General features: G+C 33.0%; 2 protein-coding genes across 4 annotated transcripts; one reads left to right on the top strand and one right to left on the bottom strand.

Moving 5' to 3' along the window:
- Positions 1–14,981: 14,981 nt before the first annotated feature.
- ScsbetaA (Succinyl-coenzyme A synthetase beta subunit, ADP-forming) lies at positions 14,982–17,863 on the bottom strand. Its single transcript, XM_040710568.2, has 6 exons — positions 17,469–17,863; positions 16,913–17,101; positions 16,605–16,838; positions 16,134–16,545; positions 15,786–16,066; positions 14,982–15,731 (listed from the first exon to the last, which is right to left on the bottom strand). The coding sequence occupies exons 1-6, from the start codon at positions 17,541–17,543 to the stop codon at positions 15,567–15,569; spliced, it is 1,356 nt and encodes a 451-aa protein (XP_040566502.1). The 5' UTR covers positions 17,544–17,863; the 3' UTR covers positions 14,982–15,566.
- Positions 17,029–19,535, top strand: LOC121116335 (deoxynucleoside kinase). 3 transcript variants are annotated; one of them, XM_071887517.1, is made up of 3 exons: positions 17,029–17,147; positions 18,340–18,727; positions 18,793–19,535. In XM_071887517.1, the coding sequence occupies exons 2-3, from the start codon at positions 18,376–18,378 to the stop codon at positions 19,110–19,112; spliced, it is 672 nt and encodes a 223-aa protein (XP_071743618.1). In that variant the 5' UTR covers positions 17,029–17,147; positions 18,340–18,375; the 3' UTR covers positions 19,113–19,535. The 3 variants fall into 3 exon arrangements, with proteins under 3 accessions (XP_071743618.1, XP_071743617.1, XP_040566503.1); XM_071887516.1 differs by having other exon boundaries at positions 17,035–17,147; positions 18,302–18,727; XM_040710569.2 differs by lacking the exon at positions 17,029–17,147 and having other exon boundaries at positions 18,204–18,727.
- The last annotated feature ends 1,137 nt before the right edge of the window (positions 19,536–20,672 follow it).

The following is a 20,672-nucleotide window of genomic DNA, read 5'->3' as shown; positions in this document are numbered from 1 at the left end:
ATCAGAAAATATCTCATGCTGAAAGGGGCTTCCCATCGGTCACCCCCTCCCCACTTTCTCGCACTCTTCAGCTCCTATGTGCTCTTCTAAAAAAGGCGCTCTTGAAAATTTCAAATGGATGACTCATATCATAGGGTTTCCACTCCATCAGAGGGAAAAATAGAGCATATTATTTTCTTCCTTTTTATTGAAACAAGCCTTGCATTACAACTATTACCCTTCTCTGACGTTATTGTATACTACTAAGCTATGATAATGCATATATATGCCATTAATATTCTTATATAAGGATTTATGTACATAGTATTATTTCCTTTTTCGGAGATTACTTAACTTCTTTTATTATTTTTCAGTCTAATTATAGCTGTTTATAATTTGTGTGTCCTCTCTACGAGGATGACTCACCCACCATTACAATATATATATATATGTCTATATACTGTGAGAATAATATGTACATAAATATGGAACAATAGATATTAAAGCATTTTTACGGTGTTTTGACGACTTGATGAAGCGTAAAATCCCATTTTCAACGCAAATCCCCCTGAAGAGCTCACTCACAACATTGTTAATTATGTCAGCTATGACTAGACGAAATGTATTCGTCAACGAATGTTTTTAGCATGACGATTCCATGACAAAACAAAACCCTTTTTCGGAACATTTCTTCTGAATTAAATATAATAAAACGAAATGTTACGAAATTAGACAAAATTCACACTGATTTAAATCCATTTCATAGATTAGAGGCACTCCTAATATTTTTGCCAATTTATGAATATTTAACTATTTTTGAGTCAATTTTTAGGGGTTTGAGGGGTGACACGTATTATATATTACGTATTTCACAATGTTGCTTTTGTTTTTTGCATGCATTTATCCTCTCAAATATAGGCTAAAAATTAACTATTGATAGATTTTGAAAATATGAATGGAATTTCCAATTAAACTACTTATTTTTGTTGTAGGATTGTAGCTTTTTAAAGGCATGTAATGAAAACTCAGTGGGTTTAATAAGTAGGTTAAACAGTGAGAGCTTTAAAAGACTTTCTAAAGAGAAGGAAACATTCAGAATCACTCAAATGTGCACAATAGAATGTGGTATCCCATTGAGATTCATTCAGACTAATCCTAATATGGGAAGATTTTAATAGAGAAGTCATAGTACGGTTATTCAGAAACATGTATTCTTATGGATTTCATGTGGGAAGCAAAGCACTTCAATATCCCATTAAAATATGCACCTTGTACTTATAATATCGTATTCAAATTATTAGTATTAAGTATTTACATGAATTCATGGGCCAAAATACTAGGACCTAAATATACGCGTTAGTTTAAATAGAAATATTTGTTTAAGAAAATAAGTTAAATCGTATTTGTTATGGATAAGTTTAGTATCTTTTTTTAATTCATAAAGTATTATTTAATACCATTATAGCCATAGCATCGAAGTTTCATAGCCACTGATTGATATAACTTTATGGATTTGATTTATTGCTTTATTTGAAATATATTGTATTCGAACAACAACAAATGCTTTCTAATTTTTGCTTGCTTCTATATAAAGGTAAATCTTTATTAACTGCATAGAATTAAATATATCACGTCGTTACTTTATTACATCTCGCAATCTTTCTACTAAAAAAAAAAGCAGAAAAAAGAGCCCATACGAGTTGGTAGTTATTCCACTCTTACTAACCATATAAGAGTATTTATTAATCAATAATTATTGAAAAGTGTTCAGCTCTACAATAGCTAATTAAAGTTCAACCAATCAACGTTCAAAACACTGATAAGTGTGAAAAAGCAGAAAACTCGACAGCTAACAACTATATACAATACAAATGTTTTTGTTTGTGAAGTAATCCCCTGATATTTAAACCAACTTAATATATAATTAATACATATGTATTCGATTTATTTTTTCCTAGAAAGTGTCATTACTAAACATGGTGCTATGCATATAACATGAACATTATTATTTTGGAATGTATTTTTAGTCAGCTGTCGATTAGTCTACTCTTGTCCCTTATTAGAACTCTGAGAATTGATTTGTAAAACTCCAATAAGCTCTGGTACAAGGTACTAGCAAAGTATTATCCATATTGATGTAAATAGATGAATTTTTTAGCAGATCCGTTCTTTTGGAATTAGTAATCTGAAGAATTTTCTTTCCTTAGCTTCTATTTAACAACTGAGTAGTGAACTTCCTTTCCAACTACATTCAATTGTATTCAAAAACTGATTGAACATGCGTATGTGCTCATCAAAGACTGAAAGTAACCTTGAGGATTTGTTGTAGAGTTGAAATTGTAAATCCTTGTTGGACTCGAAGTAGAATTGAGGATTGACATTGGGGACATTCTTGCCTACCTGTTTGGATATTTCCTTATCCATCTCCTGCCTTGTGACAGCTGATTGTGAATTAATTATGTACCATTACATAGAAAGTAGTATTAGTCAATTCGGGTTTCTATTTTTTTGTCTTTAAAAAAAAAGAAAAATTCGACATATACAATGGAGAAGAATTCTGTGTTTTATTCATTTATGTGTAAAAATATTAAATGCTTCACCTAAATCACATTTAAACACTTCATAGAATACTTTTTGAAATTCACAACAATGTATTTGCCAATGCTTACTATGTACAGAGTGGTGTGAAAAAATGCAAAATTTTACCTTTTCTAAATTTTGGTATAGATACCATATTTGGCATTAAAAATCACCGAATCGATTTTTTTACAAATGTTGTAAAGGAGTATATAGACTGTTTATGAATTCTATATAATTGCTATTGGCCTCTAACACTGCCTGGGTGCTAGGTTGAAACTTTGTTATGCCGGAGAATTTTTGTTTTTGGAAAGCTGGAGCAAGCTTCACGAATGGCTGATTTTAGGGCCTCTATATTTTGGTGTCTGGTAGTCTTGGACCTATTTTCAACTACACCCTACTAATAGTAGTCAAGAGGGTTAAGGTTTGGGCTTGAGAGCGGTCACTTTGACATGTCTCAGAAAACTTTTTTGCTGCCGTATATAATTAGCCCGAAACTAGGGTAAAATAACAGTGCCCATATGTACTCTCTGGCCTCAATATTCGCTCCTGGCTTGAAGAAGTATGGGGGAATGGCTTTTCCATCAGACACTATGACTCTAAGGGGCATTATTTTGGCTGGATTTTTTAAGTGGTCACCCATAGGAATTATTTTCTTGATTTTAAAAGCCATAGGTCATTTTGGCAGTTGTTATGCTAATTAATGAGGGGAAAAAATTGTCTGAAAAAAATTTGACGATTATGTGTCGAAAAAGTTCAAATTTCATTGAAACTATCGAATCTTTTCTTGATGATTAGTGGCGTTTGGGAGAGCTCCAAATTCCTAGATTTTTTTATTTTTTTGGGCTGGAATGGTTAAGGGGGACACCTTCAAAAACCAGTTGTCATTTGACACATTGACGTAGCAGGCGAATTTTCAGCAATGTCCGAAATTTCCTCCACCAACCCTACCAATTTCTATAAACCCTGCCTTGGAACCGTTTCATAATGTTGTTTCAGCTCGAATTGCCTTGTCAATTTGATACACATTTTTAATCTATACTTCAACAAAGAATTACATTTTTTGGAAGTACTTGGAGATAGATGACATGTAGTTTTTGATGCTCCAGCGAGGACATTCTATATTCAACTGATAAAATTAACACTTCGTTTAAAAGCTTATATGCCCTTATAAAATTATTATTTTATGTATTATAATATTATGTATATTAATTAATTCCCGCGCAAATATTTAATGAATTATTTCAGTCAGAAATACGTTGATTTTTTTTTTCAATCAGTCTCTACATATTTCAAGAAATCATTTATTCATTTTTTGAGATCTATATGACAAAATGAAATAAAAAAGCTTTTTAATATTTCATAAAGTAGTATACAGGGTGGGCAATGTAAATTCGGAATAACTTTAACGGCTAATTATAAGACTTGTATTTGTTACGAAATAAACATTTTAATACTTGCGACAAGCTAAATGTGTTAGCTATGGAATTTAATAACAAGGTTTTTTTGAGTTTCTCGTCGTTCAAGCATGAAAAAAGTAAGAATAATTTCCATCATGGAAGCTTGCCCCGCGGGAAACTCTGCTCAGGAGATAATTTCCTTCTTCAAATATCCAAAATCAACAGTTTATGACGTCATTAAGCCCTTTGATGAGGAGGGAAAGACTGAGAGAGCAGTTCATTCAACAAGATCTGATAAAATCCCATCCAGACATGCCAATTGCTAAACTGGCCAAGGACCGTAACGTGAGCAAAGGGACCATCAAAAATGCCATCAGGATTAACCTGGGTTACTTGTCGAGGATCAGAGCCTCAAAGCATCTGCTAACAGAGAAGAATCAGGCAGACATAATCAGCAAAGGTAAAATTCTTATTAACCAAATGAAGTGCAAAGGTGGTTACGTCCGGGTTTTTTTTCGGATTTACCTTGTTCACCCTGTATATGTATATCATATACCTTCACATATGAATAAATGTTCGTTTCAAAAGTCTCATATTTTTTATGAATCTGTTAGACTGGGAATGTTGAATTGGCAAGGTTTGAAATCTAAATAAATTTATATAAATAGAGATATATGTACGTAGAAAGGTGATGGAGAAAGTCCTGAATTGTTTTTCTTGCGTCCTTATTTTTGTTCGTTTACCTTATTTTGTAAATAGGTGAAGGTTACTTTATTCACAAAGTCCTTTCTATACACGATTCAAATTTTCATCTATTTGTGTTCAATCTATGATTGTACTTTCTATATTATCATAAATGCACAGTGCACACGCATTATTAACTTCATAATTTAATCATTTTGAAATTATGAAAGCGAAGGAGTGATCCTGATACATCACGTTAATTAAATTATGCTCTTATGTCTATTTGCATATTTTATCCAGAATAAATGGAAATTAATTTTTGTTAATGCCAGTAGTACTCTTATATTTTAAACAATTATTTTAATTTAATTTATAACACAAGTTCTCAAAAAGCTATCTATTAAATTGCTACCTGCCAATGCTCTGAGTTATTAGGCGTCGACAAACAGACAATGTCTAATTAATTAATATACAGCGTGTCCACGATAAATTGGAACTACTTTAAACTTCCTCCAGATCCATAATGTGGATATTCGGGGTTAAATCATATTAATATAATAGGTTGCGTGATCAATGCACTATAACTTCCACCACAATTGTTTTGACAACAAACAATAGTCATCATGGAACAAGCAAGGAGAGAAGCCATCCTCGAATTGGCTCGCGCGGGACACAAACCCTCTGCTATCTACAAGCTTCTTAACTACCCCAAGACCACGGTGTACCCGGTCTTCAATGCCTGGGAGGTTGAGGGGAAGGTCTGCCGTAAGGCCCACAACATGAGAAGTGACCGAATCCGCACTCCCCGCTTCCTTGAAGGCCTCCGGAAGTCCATCAAGGCTTCGCCGGGGACTTCCTTGTCCAGGTTGGCCAAGAACCGTGGAGTGAGCAAGCAGCTGGTCTCCAAGACTGTGAATGAGGACCTCGGGTACAGGTAATACCGAATGGCCAAACAACACATCCTCACGGCATCCATGAAGGCCACCAGGCTCACCAACGGTAAGTGTCTCCTCAATGACCTGAAGAGCCATGGAGGAAGAATCATCTTCTTCTCGGACGAGAAGAACTGGACTGTCGACAGAAGCTACAACGTCCAGAATGACAGGTGGCTTGCCAAGGAGAGAGAAGAGGTCCCTGCGGTCTTCACCACAAAGTTCCCAGCCTCCGTGATGACCCTGGGTGTCATCTGCAGCACCGGTGAGGTGATACCTCTTTTCTTCTTCAATCCCAAGGAAAGGGTTAACGCAATAAGGTATTGCAAGGTCATGGAGGAGTTCGTCATCCCCTGGATGAAGGATACAGCCGCTGTGAGGGAGTTCATATTCCAACAAGACTCAGCGCCTGCACACATCGCCATGAGGACCACTAACCTCTTCAACTCCCACGACATCACTTTCTGGGATCGCAACACCTGGCCCTCGAACTCACCCGACCTCAATCCGTGGGATTACTACTGGTAGGGGAAGTTGCAGAGGGAGGTGTGCAAGGTCAGCCAAAAGAGCATCGCAGCCCTGAAAGGCTCAATTACAAGGGAGTTGAATGCTGTCGATTCCGCGGAAGTCATCAGGGCATGCAAATCCTTTAGGGGCAGGATGGAGAAGATGGTGGCTGCTGAGGGAGGGCATGTTGAATAAATTTATTATTTAATATCATGTCTAACTTTTTCATATTAACAAATACACTCCAAATTCCATTTTTATTAAGCAGGTTGAATTTTAAGATAGTTCCAATTTATCGTGGACACCCTGTAGCACGGCTTTACTTTGCTAACACAAAAATACCGTTTTTATTTTAATTTCAGATAATTAAAGTTGATTACACTTATATTTTAGTAATTTTTATTAAAATAGTCAATAATTAGACGACTAATGTCTTGATTGTCTATGGAATATTCACTTATTGCATAAGCCTCATCTCAAGTGCATTAAATCCTTCATTTGAAATGATACATCGAATTAATAGGTCACCTTAAAAATTGGACACCTTAGTACACACTCTAAAATAATTTTTTTGAAGAAGTTGACCTTGTTTGTGACTTTTTATATCACCTTAAAAATGTACTTTAAAAACTTGAAATGATAATTAACTATCGCTTTAAGTAAATGAAGGCTTTAAGGATCAGGATATTTGTAATTTTCTTTTTTTTACTTTGAAAATATATAGATTTAAAAAATGCGCATTAATGGGGGGATTATTTCCAGAGTGCTTAAAAGATTCTTTGCATCCGAAGAGTTGGGATAAATATATAATTTGCTCATTTTCATCCATTAACAACCCCCCTTACTTTTAGCAAAATATTTCTAAGCAATATTATAGTACAGTATTGAATAAAATACTTAGTTGGAATTTAATATTATGAAAAATATATATTTATGTTATTTATTTTTTAAATTGTGGAAAAATAATATGACTATGATAGTCTAGGAGTATTTAAGAGATAAATAGCATTTGGTATCATTGACTTATTTATCTAACTACCAAATGATTTTGGACCTTTTCATTTTTTTTGAGGAGATATTCTGTGATACAATTACAAGAGCGTCCTGTTTTTGTATTTTTTTTATATCTAAAAATAACAATTTTTTTTATAAAAATTAAAAAAAAAAAAAAAAAATTGAAAAAGTAAATTTTTTGTATAAAAATTACAAAAATTCACAGCTATTTATAAAGAATTAAATTTTTTGGAAAAAAATTACAATAATCTATAGCTATTCTCAAAAAATTAAATTTTTTAGAAAACAATTTCAAAAATTTCGAATTATTCAGAAAAAATGTATTTTTTGGAAAAAAAAAAGTTTCGAAAATTCATAGCTATTCTCAAAAAAATAAATTTTTGGAAAAAAAATTTCAAAAATCCAGAGTTGTTCAGAAAACCGACTTTTATTGGAAAAAATTAAATTTCTGATAAAAAAATTTTTGGAGAGAAATTTCAAAAATCCATTACTATTAACAAAAAATCAAATTTTTTTGCAAAAAAGTTTCAAAATTCATAGCTATTTAATTTTGTAAATCTTGAAATATGATGTTTATATTGTTTACTGAACTTCCAATATCAAGATGGTATGAATATAAACTCCATATACTTAAGCACAAAGTTTATAAATTAAAGAGTCTCAGACTCGGAGAGACTCCATAGGATCATCTCCTGGTGTTATAATACTGAAAATAGGATACAATTGTTTATCAGATATTGGATGAATCCATGGAATTGATAGCATCTCACTACGCCGGCTACATACTACTCCAATCGTCCATTTTGACGAAAACATGATCGATAATTCGGTTGCTCGATGTGGAATATGGGCCTATGGAGTTGGGGAATATTCAATATTGTAAATCTATTGGAATTTATAGAAATTGAAGAAAGTAGTTAAGTTCTGCATTATGCATGAATTCATCTTGATTCGAGTTCCAAACCTTGAGCTGGACAGGGCATTCATTCTAGGCGATGACTTAGAGGAAAACCCTCTTTAAGATTATCTCCATCCATGTTTCCAAGACATCACTCCATTTTCAAATCAATTCACTATAATATGTTGTTTTTTTGTTTTATTCTAAGCAAAAAATTTCTTTTATTCAGTTTAAAAATGTGTAAATATTTTTAACTAGTGTGTGTGTGTGCATGTGTGAATAAATATAGACTTCGTTGAAGAAAATCAATTTTACTTCAGGTATATGTATGAAATGACAATTAATATTCAATTGATTCATTAATTAAAGGATATATTCTGCATCACTTATATTAAAATAAGTGATAGGTATAACATATGCTATAATATCTCGGCAGAAGTTGAAGAAACAAATTGGGCCAAGTGTTTGATCTTCTAATGATCGCTGCAGACTAGTTCATCCTACCAATCTTTTCATAGATCCAACAATTCCATCACAAGGTAATTTACCGGGACTTGTAGCAAAGATTGACCAAATCATCTCATCCTAAAGTCATCAAAATGGTGGCAAAGTTATGTTACTTTTCTTAGTCTATATAAACCATAAAGTAAGTTTAAGATATAAAAACGTAAGTAAAATTCACCAATTGCCGGAGAAAAGTAACTTAGCTTTTTAGATCCCACCGTGGGAGCTATATTAAAAAAGCCAACACGATTTTTGGCACAGTGATACCCCTATTTATGTATATGTTTCCAGAGTTTCATATTCATAGGAGTTGATCATTTTTTTTATTGTTGATCAAGTACTTGGGCGTGTATTATTTCAGATTCTTTTTTAAATCAAAATTTAAATATTCTAATTTTGACTTCATTTCTGGAATCCTCACACTTCAAAATAGTTAAGTACTAAATTTCAAGAGGTAAGCTCTTTTGGATCAAAAAATATACAAGAAGAAGTAGATTTCAGTAATAAGACATTAAATGAACGTTGAAAATGTTGGTCTGAGACGAGTATCTATATCTCATAAACAACTCATAATTGTATGCTGAAATTTTCCACCTTTTATTTACTCTTGAATTTGAGCTTGTGTGCCAAAAATCATCTAAATCTGAGATGGTCGGTGACATTTTTTATTTATTATTGTCGATTTGACATAGAATGACCCCATAATCAATTCCACATGATGTAAATACTGGCAGGTTCTCGTGGTTGAAAGTGGAAGGTCCCTCATAATTTTCATTAAAAACTGGGAGAGGAAGAAATTTACGAGAGCTCCAAAGGGTCTGAACGCGTCAGGAGACGAGTATTTCAAAAGAAAAGACATCGCACTTAGTGAGATCAATAATATTTTCCAAGTAGTAGACGATATAATGGGCTATGGAAAAAATTGGGAGGAGGTTGAGGAAATTCTTAATCAGGTCATGTAAAGATGCAGGATAATGGTAGATTCAGATTGCAAGCCAAGTTAACTTTGTAGGCTTCATAACTAATCAGATGGATCTGTTCGAGCAGATCCATCGAAAATATCAGCGATACAGAATTTCCCTCTTCCGAGGAATATTTCAGAGCAAAGATCTTACTTTGGAGTGGCGAATCAGCTCACTTTAATTTCCAAGGATCTTTCTCAATTAACATTACCCCTACGAGGATTGCTCAGTAGGAAAAATATATTCCAATGGTTGTCAGAACACGATTCTTACATAATACAGAAGAGCACAATCTGTTTAGAGTTTATTGCTTGAAATATACCTATATATTTCCGGAACAAGAAGAAAAAAAGACTCGTAAAAAATATTGGAAAGTTGGAGGGAGACAATTTCCCGAATCATTTATTGTAGTGGAGAGATACTCCCTGGTAAGATGGACTCTCGCCAGCAGAATGGTTGTTCGGAAAGAAATGAAAACATTAATTCTTGCCCATAAATCACAATGCGATTGTATTGGGATTATAAATTTAAGAAATCGCCAACGACAAGAAAAGTGTTCAATGAGAAATCTAAAGCCAACAGAGATGATAGATCAATATTCCTTCTTCAATTTAGAATTGATAGATCCTATATCGTACAGGAAACGAATGGAGGTATATACTTGAGAACCAAAGATTCTTATAGAAAAGTATTCAAAATCTAGAAAAGAAATCAGATGAAGCGTCGGATCGTGAAGCTCATGAATCGAGGAGAAGTCCACACAAGGCTCCTCATTTTATTAGGACTTAAAGGCTGCAAAGTGGAGTTGTAGTATTCTGTACAATTACCATTCCATAGCTAATGTTCGAGTATTTAGTGTTTGTTTAGTGACATATTTATTGTAATGGTATTCTGGGAAGGTACGAGGTTATTATGGACAAGGGCGTCAGTGAAAAGCAAAGAGAGGTTGGAGAGGGTTCGTGGGGGAAAACTACGGGATTGGAGGCAGTTCTCAAATAGTAGCCCTCTTCTGGATTTGCACGATACCAAGGTTAAGATTTACAAGTAATGCTCAAAAGTAATTAAGGTGAATTACAAGGGAGAATGGTATAAAATGTTTCGTATTGGATTTGGGTTGAATTGTGCTCTACAAATTATGATATATCTGTTCTGGCATATGTCTTGTCAAGTAATAAAGAAGTGACAAAAGTAACCGATAACTTTTTCGACGACATAATCATCAACTTGGACAGGATTAAAGCATGGAAAGTGAGAAATATTCTCAAGAAGTATGGCTTCGAGACAAACCCCTGGAGAAACGTGATGAGACGCCCATATTTGGACAGAAGACGTATAAGGTAGATTCAGATCAAGGAGACCCGTTGAGGTGAATACAAAGGTGAGCGAGGGTATAACAAGAAGGCAGGTGTTCTTGTTCTGCAGGAAGCTGGTAGGCTAATTCCCTGAGGCAGTCGTGAGTTTTGTGAAGAGATCATGTGGTGACAGGTCACCACATGACTGTCCCGAAGACAATCTTGTTGAAATGCTTTGTGATATCGTTGATAGAATTAGAAAGTCAGAGCCGGGATATGGCACATGGAGCGTGAGAGGCACTGACAGGTATGAGGTTTGGTGTGACGCTATTTCAATTGCACTTGGTGTGGTAACTGTAAAGGATGGAGAAATAATTGAGGATGGGGCGTGGATCCAGAAGAAAGAAAACGGCGCTCATATAAACGTGGCATTTAAATGCAGTTGTCACAGTTGTTAATATGATAATGAAGTGTGGCAGGAAAAATATCCATTAAGACCAACTCTGCTACTGTATACTCATGCCTTACAACATTAAAGAGGAGAATAAATAACCCGAGAGTGTCTGGAATATCGTAAATGTTTTTCTAAAGAAGATTTGTACTACTTGGAGATCTCTTGGTTGAATATGGAACAGTTTGGGAAATGGATTTGGTCAGGTATGAGTAAAACATAGCTGACACAATGATGCATGTCTCCAAGACAAGGAGATGGAAGAATGGGTGAAGAGAGGGCATAAGATGCACCATCGTGGGATAGATACCACACTCCATTTCGCGAAATAATCACTGGAAGAAGTACCAAAAAAGAAATTATATTGCCCCAACATCAAAAAGGTGAGGTAAAGACACATTGTAAGTTGAATAAATTTGGTTATTGTCATTTGTCGTCACCCATGTTGGTAAGGACAAGTTCCTTACTGTAGTAGACTGTGGTCCTAGTAGGTTTGCATTATAGAGATCTCTTAACTGTGAGACAGAAGATGAGGAGTGTCAGGAGATCAGAGAAATATTCAGTCTAATGGGACCACCAAGAGAAATCCTTTCTGATAATTGCAGGAAATTTACATCAAGCCTCTACAGATGGAACACAAGGCTTAAGTCCAGATGCGCCTATAGACCGTCAGGAAATGGAATAGTCGAAAGAAACAGAACAATTAAAATATCCTCTGCTTGTACTAAAAACTCAATTAATCAATGTTTTTACTGGTATAACATATGTCCCACAAGTGAAAATGGGGTGATTCTGTCGGACAGGATATTTAAGAATGTATGGAAACCCACCTTAATGGAATTAACTTAGGAAAAAGAGGACAAAGAGTTCGATGATTCTGATTTTCGTTGTGGTGATAAAGTGTGGGTAAAATCACCTATAGCGAGATGCCAGGAGAGAGATGGAAGGAGGGTACTGTCAGCTTAATACGAAGTTTAGTGTCATCATTGACGGAGTTTCTCGTCGTGTAAAGGACATAAAAGGAATGGAGAATGAACGAATGGATCAAAGCAAAGAAGTAAGCCAGAATCAACCTACTATAAGACCTAAGAGAAAGAAGCATGGAAAACTTGATGGGTTTGCTTGTGATGAGAACATCACGGGGGAATGTTATTAGAATGTAAATAAAGGACGTGAGGAAGTAACAGATATCTATTATTACAAGTTTCATTGAGATTTATTGGAAGTTTGTCCATTTTATGTAGTAAAGACACCAAAATAATATCTCCTTCACGCTGGAGTTATCTCGCTAATACAAAAATAATCTATGTGTTTTGTTGTCAGCTGTCGATTCCCTCTTCTCCCTTAATACGTCATGGCTATTTGATAATTTATTCTTTTTCAAAAATACTACACAAGTAATAACTAATAAGCTATTCTATACATCTGCTCCGTTTCCAAAAGAACAGGAATACAATTTCTTGTTGATCCATTGTTGTTTATATAATATATATATTGGCCATTTAATTATTTTTATGAATACATTTTGGCTATTTCTTCTTAGAAATAATATAATAACTACTCTTTTTAATAAAATATTACTAAGCAATATTATAATACAGTACGGAATAAAATACTATGTCGATTTTATTAATATGTAATTTATTTTAAAGACAGTGATAGTCTGCGATTATATAAGATATAAATTACAGTGGGTATGATTTACTTATTTGGCTAACTACCAGATGACTTCGGGCCTTTTTTCTGTTTCTTTTTGGATGAAAGGTTGCGTGCGTGATACAATAAAGATACAACCAGTTCAATTATAAATTATAATGCAATTTATGACGTCACTGAAATTGCTCTATAGAGCGTTTTCAAATAAGACTTAACACCTGCATTGAATACTCCTTGATGCCAACGATAAACACTTATTGTGAATTAAATCAAAGTAATATGTACTGGAAATTCCTATGAAGTGGCAAGATTTTTAAAATTATACGAGGAAAGTAGGAGAATTAAAGCAAATAGCAAATGTTTAATTTGTATCTACAATGCGGAAATAAGATTATATAACGGTGCAATAATATATTTTGGTGGAATATATAATAAAACTAGGCAATAGAGAGATAATGACAGTACGTAAAGTTTGAATCGTTTTATTTTTGGTCCTATTTTGACATCCAAACAGGTTTTATTGTTTTAAAACATGGTAGTTTAGGCCTTCAAAATAGCTAAATCAACTATACAAACGTCACGTAAAAATGTTCACTAGTCGATTAATTATTTGAATATAAGAAAAATAAACAGAGGTGACGAAATATTATAGCACTTTTGTCAGCCAATACCTTTGGTCAATAATTCTCACATCAAGTCACATATTTATTTTTCTATTCTCAGAATAAAATTAAATGTAGCTTTAGGATCATAATATCTGGCTAAATAAAACAATTTTTCACCTTTAACTAAAATTTTTAGAGGAGATTTGAGTGCCCAAAAACGTCGTGTTATAATCTACATAGAAACATTCAATTTACTATTAACAGTAGTGATGTGTCACGAGCAAAATTCGTACTCGAGTTTTATGAAATTAATAAAAAGAAACAAATGAAACATGGAATTCTTTGTTTTTCATTTTCGAGCCCATTATAACATCTAAATCTTCCTGGACTGACTTCTTTTCAGGGATGTCCGCAGGAGAGGGGCTGTAGCCCTCCCTAAATTGATTAATTTTTGCTTTTTACACGAACATTTAATATTTGAAATATAATTTTGTGAGAATAGTTGTGGCTTTTTGAAAATTTTTTTCCAAAAAATTTAATATTTGAATTTTTTTTCAAGAAATTTTATTTCTTAAAAAAAAATCCGCAGGCTCATAATTATTTTGGTACTCTTGCCTTTCTCTGTGAAATTTAAAATTTATATTTTCCCACTTGTAGAAATATTTTGACTTTTCTGCGTTTTAAAATTAATAAGCATCATTGCCACTAAAACATTGGTTATAAGTTATAATCAGACTATAGTCAAATATTGATGTGTTGACAATATAAATTGTTGAATTACACTTGTGACCACGATTCAAATAAGTTATAACTAATTTTAAGATTAATCTGTGGAGCATAAATTAGGGGAAAAAAATTAATCACAGGTTTCAATATTTCTTACAAAAATATGAAATTTTGAAAGACGATTTTTGTTTTTGTTTTTTTTAACGTAGAAGTGTTAGGTTAAGCTCGTAATTCCTCGAGTTGTTTTTTTTTTACTCAAAAATACTCATGCAGAAAAATTTAGCTCCCAGTACATCACTAACAGTATTATTGAACGCTCTGACAAGCAATTGTAGTAATACCCAAGGTCACGTGTTATCTTAATTTTAGTGAATCTATAAAATCCTTATGTATTGAAATATTATATTTTTTAGCTATTTTAAGTAGTTAAGTAATATTTCCCGATTAAACGTAGGTTCACCAATACTTTATTTTGAAAATATGCAAAATCTTTTAATACTGCTTAGTGCTGTTTTTTTTTTTGTTGTTGTTGTTTAAGGAAACAGTTATGGAACGATTTATCCATAAAACATGTTTTTCCGCTTCAACTTATATTAGAACTATATAATAATAGGATTATTCCCCATCAAAAGACAAAATTCAAAAACGACTCTAAATATAAAATATGTTTATATCAACCTTAGAATTAATCCTTAATTGTTTTTATGGCAAACTATGTATATGATAATAATTAAATTGCCACTCGAATCATCATGTTTTTAAACTCTTTCTTACATTGAATTTGATGATAGAAATGTATCTCAGCATTTTATTTTATTCAACAGAAATAAGTTCGATTTACAAATATTGACGAAATATGTATGCTTAAAAACAAATATACTTTTAAAATTTATTAAATTTATTTCCGTGTTCTTAGATGATTACAACTTACATAAATTTTTTAAGGAAATATTTAATAGTATTTAATGTTAACTGATAATAGGAATCTATTCGATAATTAAATATTGAATAACAGCACACACATTAATTTTAAATGAAGATATTTTAATTAAAATTGCACAATACCTAAAATCAAGGACTATAAAGATCATACACGCACTTCTATAAGTCACTGAATGTATTAAAATAAAATAGTGAAATGTGTGAAAATAAGTATAAGGACACACAAAACCACAACATAATGATAAAATTGAAAGATATTTAACTAATATTCCTCGTATTGAGTTAATATGATTTCATAGAAAGGGGTTTTCTCAATTCCATACATATTTTTTTGTGATGTATCTAATTTTAAATTCTTCATTCTTACTTAGTTAAACTTCATGAAACCACAACATAATAAATTGTATTTCATATAATTTCAATAGATAGTGATTTACTTAAATAGGAATTTCAAAACTAACACCAAGATCTGCAGATTTCGCGAGATTGACGATTTTCGATAATTTAACGGCAATTCTAGCAGCCTCATCCAGGTTGTCAAGAGGAAGTATTTTAAGTCCAGATGAAGCTATCATGACTTTAGCCTCGTCAACATTTGTTCCCTGAAAATAAGTATTTTAGGATATAGATAATTAAGTAAGACTTATTTAATTTACTTGAAGGCGGACAACAATGGGTGTAGATAATTTGAGCTCCTTAGCAGCTGCAATAATACCTTCAGCAATAACATCACATCTCATGATTCCTCCGAAAATATTAACCATAATTGCGTGAACCTTGGGATCACCTGTGATAATTTTAAATGCTTCTTTAACTTGTAAAGCAGTGGCACCTCCACCAACATCCAAGAAATTAGCAGGGGAGCCACCATGAAGCTTAATAATATCCATCGTAGCCATTGCCAATCCTGCACCATTGACCATGCAGCCAATGTCACCTAATGATATACGTGTATTTTATTTAAAAAAGCAAGGAATAAGTTAAGGAAGCCATTTTGAATTTACCATCAAGAGCAATATAATTAAGGTTATAATTAGCAGCTTCAACTTCACTTTGGTTCTCTTGTGTCCAATCACGCTGATCAAAAACATCCTTCTGTCTGAACTCTGCGTTATCGTCAAATCGTAGTTTAGCATCAAGACAGACAAACTTCCCACTTGAATCCTCAGCTAAAGGATTAATTTCTACCATTGTAGCATCTTTTGATATAAACAAATTGTATAAATTAATGAATATATGTCCAACTTCTTCTAATTTAGACTTTGGAATATCTAGTTCTAAAGCAATTTGTTTTGCTCTTTCAAGACTAAGACCATTATTAATGTCAATAGGAAAAGTTTTGATTGCATCTGGATCAGAAGAAGCAACATCTTCAATGTTGACTCCACCTTGAGATGATCCAATCAGTACAGGGCCCTGCAATGAATTCAATCACATACACTTATTCTATCTATTATAGTTTGATATTTTCATACTGCAAATTTTCTCTCATTTGTAAAAGCGACATAATACTCTTTTCGAGCGTATTTCCTTTCTGTAACCATGACGGAGTTACAAATTCTGCCTTCTTGACCTGTTTGTTTGGTTATTAAATGATCACCAATCATCCCTTTGGCAGCAATCTCAACCTCTTCCGGAGAATAAACAAGTTGAACACCACCCTTCGTACCATTCTTAAACCTTCCCTTACCACGACCTCCTGCAAGTACCTGATAAAAGTTAAAGTTGTTATCGTTCAAGTTTATTCCATTTTTCTCCATCACTTTAGTTATAATCAACTTACTTGAGCCTTGACAACTAAATCCTCGGAACCAATTTCTTGAGCGATTTTTTTAGCTTCTTCAGCAGTTTTGGCTACTCCAAATTTAGGAACTGGTACGTTTGCATCTTGAAGAAGACTCATAGAAACACATTCATGAACACTGAGATTTCTTTTTGGTTGACGTGAAGGGGACGAGGGAGCCGTAAGGGACTATATTGACCAAAAATTGAATTAGACATTAGTAGATTCATTTCAGGTATCCTTAATTATGATACTAATTTTTAACATTGTCAAGTTTTAATTAATTATCAAGTAGATCATTAGTAAGGAAGATGGGTAAATTATTTAATATATTGTATACGCAATTCAAATCCGTTCATTATCATTTATCTGAATTCTTTGTACTCGAGGGGTTTCTCATTAATGGTTAATAACCTCCTGTTTTGGTTTTTAGCAATCAGCTGTTCTTGAGAAATACAATCCAATCTACCCCATATATTTGTAATACTTGAAGATTATGAGTTTTGAGTGGACCAAAAAACAAAAGAAATATACAAACAATCATTGAATGATTTACCTTGATTCCATTTTTGAATAAAGTTTTCTCCGAGTATTGAACAATATTTCGACCAAGAAGCTGAACGAAAGCCATGACTTAGTTTACTTAAAATTAAAAGAAGGAATGTCAGGATACCCTTACGTGTTTACACTGAACTATTTTTTCATTAAAAAGAATATAAAGATATATATATATATAAAAGTTGTTATTTGTCTGACGCAACGCACGGTATTTTTATTCACTAGGCTCTAATGGCATTCTTTTGTCCTGGCAAGCTTGGCTTTGTTTATCTGGGCTCTCAACTCTCATACTTTCATTCACCCTAAGTCTTTTAAAAAATATACGTTGTATAATTTTGATAGAACTTGGTTTCTTACAATGTATTGGTTTTTATACTTCTAGTTATACTTTGTAGTAAATAAAGAGTTTACATGTTACTTATTTTTGACAGCTATTTTTAAATCTGGTAGATTTTTTTTATTTTTGTTGAACATTTGCCAAGTGAAGCTGTCAATGATCATATGCTTTCAGGACCTGCCTTATTTTAACAGAAATAATATTATTCTATTTGTATGTACTAAATTTATTTTTTCCCTGCTATAATAAATAAAGATGGTTCCTTATCTTTTCCACTTGTTCATTGCTACAATCTGTAGACAGTTTTATGACATGTACTAGAATCAATAATCAAAAGAAAAAAATAATACAATATATTTATCATTGTATGTATTCCTATCAAATTCTTATGAACATGTAGGCAAGGAGTATGCTACCATGTTATACCACGCACATAGTACAGAAACATGTTGACTGACTATGGTCTATGTAGACTATATATATATATATATAAGGTACATATCATATGTCGTCTTTTGAATTGTATGCTCAGAAATACAATAAGCGGGAATCACAACACATTTAGATTATGTCCCTCAAGAAAAAATGCTCTCCATTTATCGTGGCCGTGGAAGGAAATATCGGGAGTGGGAAGTCAACAATGCTCAAATTTTTTCAGTCAAAGGATGTTATAATTGACCCGGAGCCCGTAGATTCATGGCGTAATGTTGCTGGAGAGAATTTACTTAATAATATGTACAAAGATCCTCCTCGTTGCTCCTTCACGTTTCAGTCCTATGTACAACTTACAAGACTCAAGCTCCTGGAGGAACATGGAAATGAAAAAGTTAAAATCATTGAAAGATCCATTCAGAGTAACAATTTTGTATTTTTGGAAACAGCTAAGAAGAGAAAGACCCTTTCAGATGTGGAACTTGAAGGTTTGTTACAGAATAAATTTGAAAGTATTCAATTTTAGATCAAATTAGTAGTTATCTTATTTTAGTCCTTGGATCGTACCATTCATGGATACAGAATCATACCATCTCCAAACATCTTGATCTTATTGTATACTTAAGGACATTACCTGAAGTTGCCTATTGCCGTCTTCAAAAACGTGCAAGAGCTGAAGAACGAACAGTTCCACTTGATTATTTACAGGACTTACATGATGCTTATGAAGATTGGCTAATGAAAAAAAGACATGGGTTCCCTCCAGCGCCAGTTCTTGTAATTGATGCAAATCAAAATATTGAATCTGTTGAGAAACTACTATCTCAAAATAGAGATGCCATTTTGGGGCGACATCGTCCCCTAAGAACTTAACATATATAATTTAGTTACATGCATATACAATGTACATACATATTTCATATTTTTAGTTACGTATCGGTTTGAATTCAGGCTTATAAATTCAAGTAAAAAAATAATATAATATAGATTTGATTGACATTAGTATGCATTTTTGCCAAGTATCCCATCACCCGACTTATTTCTAATTTTCATAGAATCAATAAGAACTTCCATTTTGTCCAACACGAATCGCTGCTCATCCCAATGTATTCCAACCCACAGGATATTTTCCTTTTATCGAATGTTCTACGTGAATTTAAAACATCGAGCCAAGAATCAAATGCAAGAAATAATTAGCCTCTCAGTTTTGCGTCTCCTTTATCAATTTTGATTAATGTAAAAGTTATGGCTTGGGCCGTTGTTCTTGTTCAATTTAAATAAATATCACTGAGATTATGTGTTATTTTAAACTCTCTACCATCTTGAATAAGAAGTTTTTGAAAATCCGATTTCTTCAGCTTAGCTGAACGTGTGCCATCCCTTGAAAATATAACAAATTCTTTATCTAGTAAATGGTCAAGAGCCTTCTTCAATTAATTATATGAATTAGGAAATACATAAACATTGCGTGAGGAGTCATATAGATTCACAAACGAGTAGCTTTTGTCATTAAATGATAGTTGAGATATCAGAGATACATTTACCATGTTCATCGGGATTCCCCGAATTCTAAATCCACTCTGCTCCATTTAATTTATAATAGAAAAAAGTAACTCCTATGTCTTGGTCTTATCAAGATGAAAGAAGATTTGGCTGCTTCCAATGACGGACTAAACCATGCATAATTACCATTTGCAATTTCCAACTGTTAGCTGTTTCTTTAAATCCATTTCATAACTTTTTCTTTATATTCATCTCATCAAAGGCTAAGATTGCTCATTTTTCATCATCTTTAGGAATTAGGAGCATCTCTTTCAAGGCTCTTATGGTTTCATGTTGAAATCCAAACGAGCAGTCAAACCGTTGAAGCCACTTCTCTTGAGTTGGTCGGATTAGAAGGGCTAGATAATTATTTTTCCTGAGATATTCATAAGCATTGAAGCTCATGCATCTTAAAACAAGAGCAGATATAATTTTATCCAATTAAACTTGGGTTTCTTATCTGATAATATACGTTTTGTCATTGAAAGCTTGGCCCAAGCTTGCTGCCAATGTCTTTTTCCCCAATACATATCTCATATTTCTTTCTTCAGGTATATGTTTTCCTTACACAAATTTACAATATCATTTTCTCCTTTCAATAGTAATTCTTGAGGCAATCATTTTCTGATATATGTATTGATTTAGGCTATATAATGCTACATTGGATGCTGGTATAATTAAGAGATACTTTTTTTTGAAATATCCAGGACAGCTTCTTGATAGATATGTTCAGACTCCGATATCTCATTCGACAGAATGATAGAATCCATAAGTGCCAGAACAACTTTTTTCTTTCTTCGATCGGTAGCTCTGTTATCCCTAGCTTTTTTGGGCTTACATAGTCTTTCTGCAAATGACAGGTTGGAATAGAATTAGGTTCCAGAAAAGTTT

This window comes from Lepeophtheirus salmonis, chromosome 4 (assembly GCF_016086655.4).
Source record: "Lepeophtheirus salmonis chromosome 4, UVic_Lsal_1.4, whole genome shotgun sequence".
NCBI classification, from domain to species: Eukaryota; Metazoa; Arthropoda; class Copepoda; order Siphonostomatoida; family Caligidae; genus Lepeophtheirus; species Lepeophtheirus salmonis.
The sequence above is the reverse complement of the archived record's forward strand: the minus strand, read 5'-3'. Positions and strand labels throughout refer to the sequence as shown.

Coding starts and splice junctions, on each gene's coding strand:
- ScsbetaA (XM_040710568.2), bottom strand. CDS start 17,543: ATGGCTTTCGTTCAGCTTCTTGGTCGAAATATTGTTCAATACTCGGAG. Junction 16,839..16,912: donor ATTTAGTTGTCAAGGCTCAA/GTAAGTTGATTA, acceptor AACTTTTATCAG/GTACTTGCAGGAGGTCGTGG. Junction 16,067..16,133: donor TAATTATATTGCTCTTGATG/GTAAATTCAAAA, acceptor GTATATCATTAG/GTGACATTGGCTGCATGGTC.
- LOC121116335 (XM_071887517.1), top strand. CDS start 18,376: ATGTCCCTCAAGAAAAAATGCTCTCCATTTATCGTGGCCGTGGAAGGA. Junction 18,728..18,792: donor TTCAGATGTGGAACTTGAAG/GTTTGTTACAGA, acceptor ATCTTATTTTAG/TCCTTGGATCGTACCATTCA.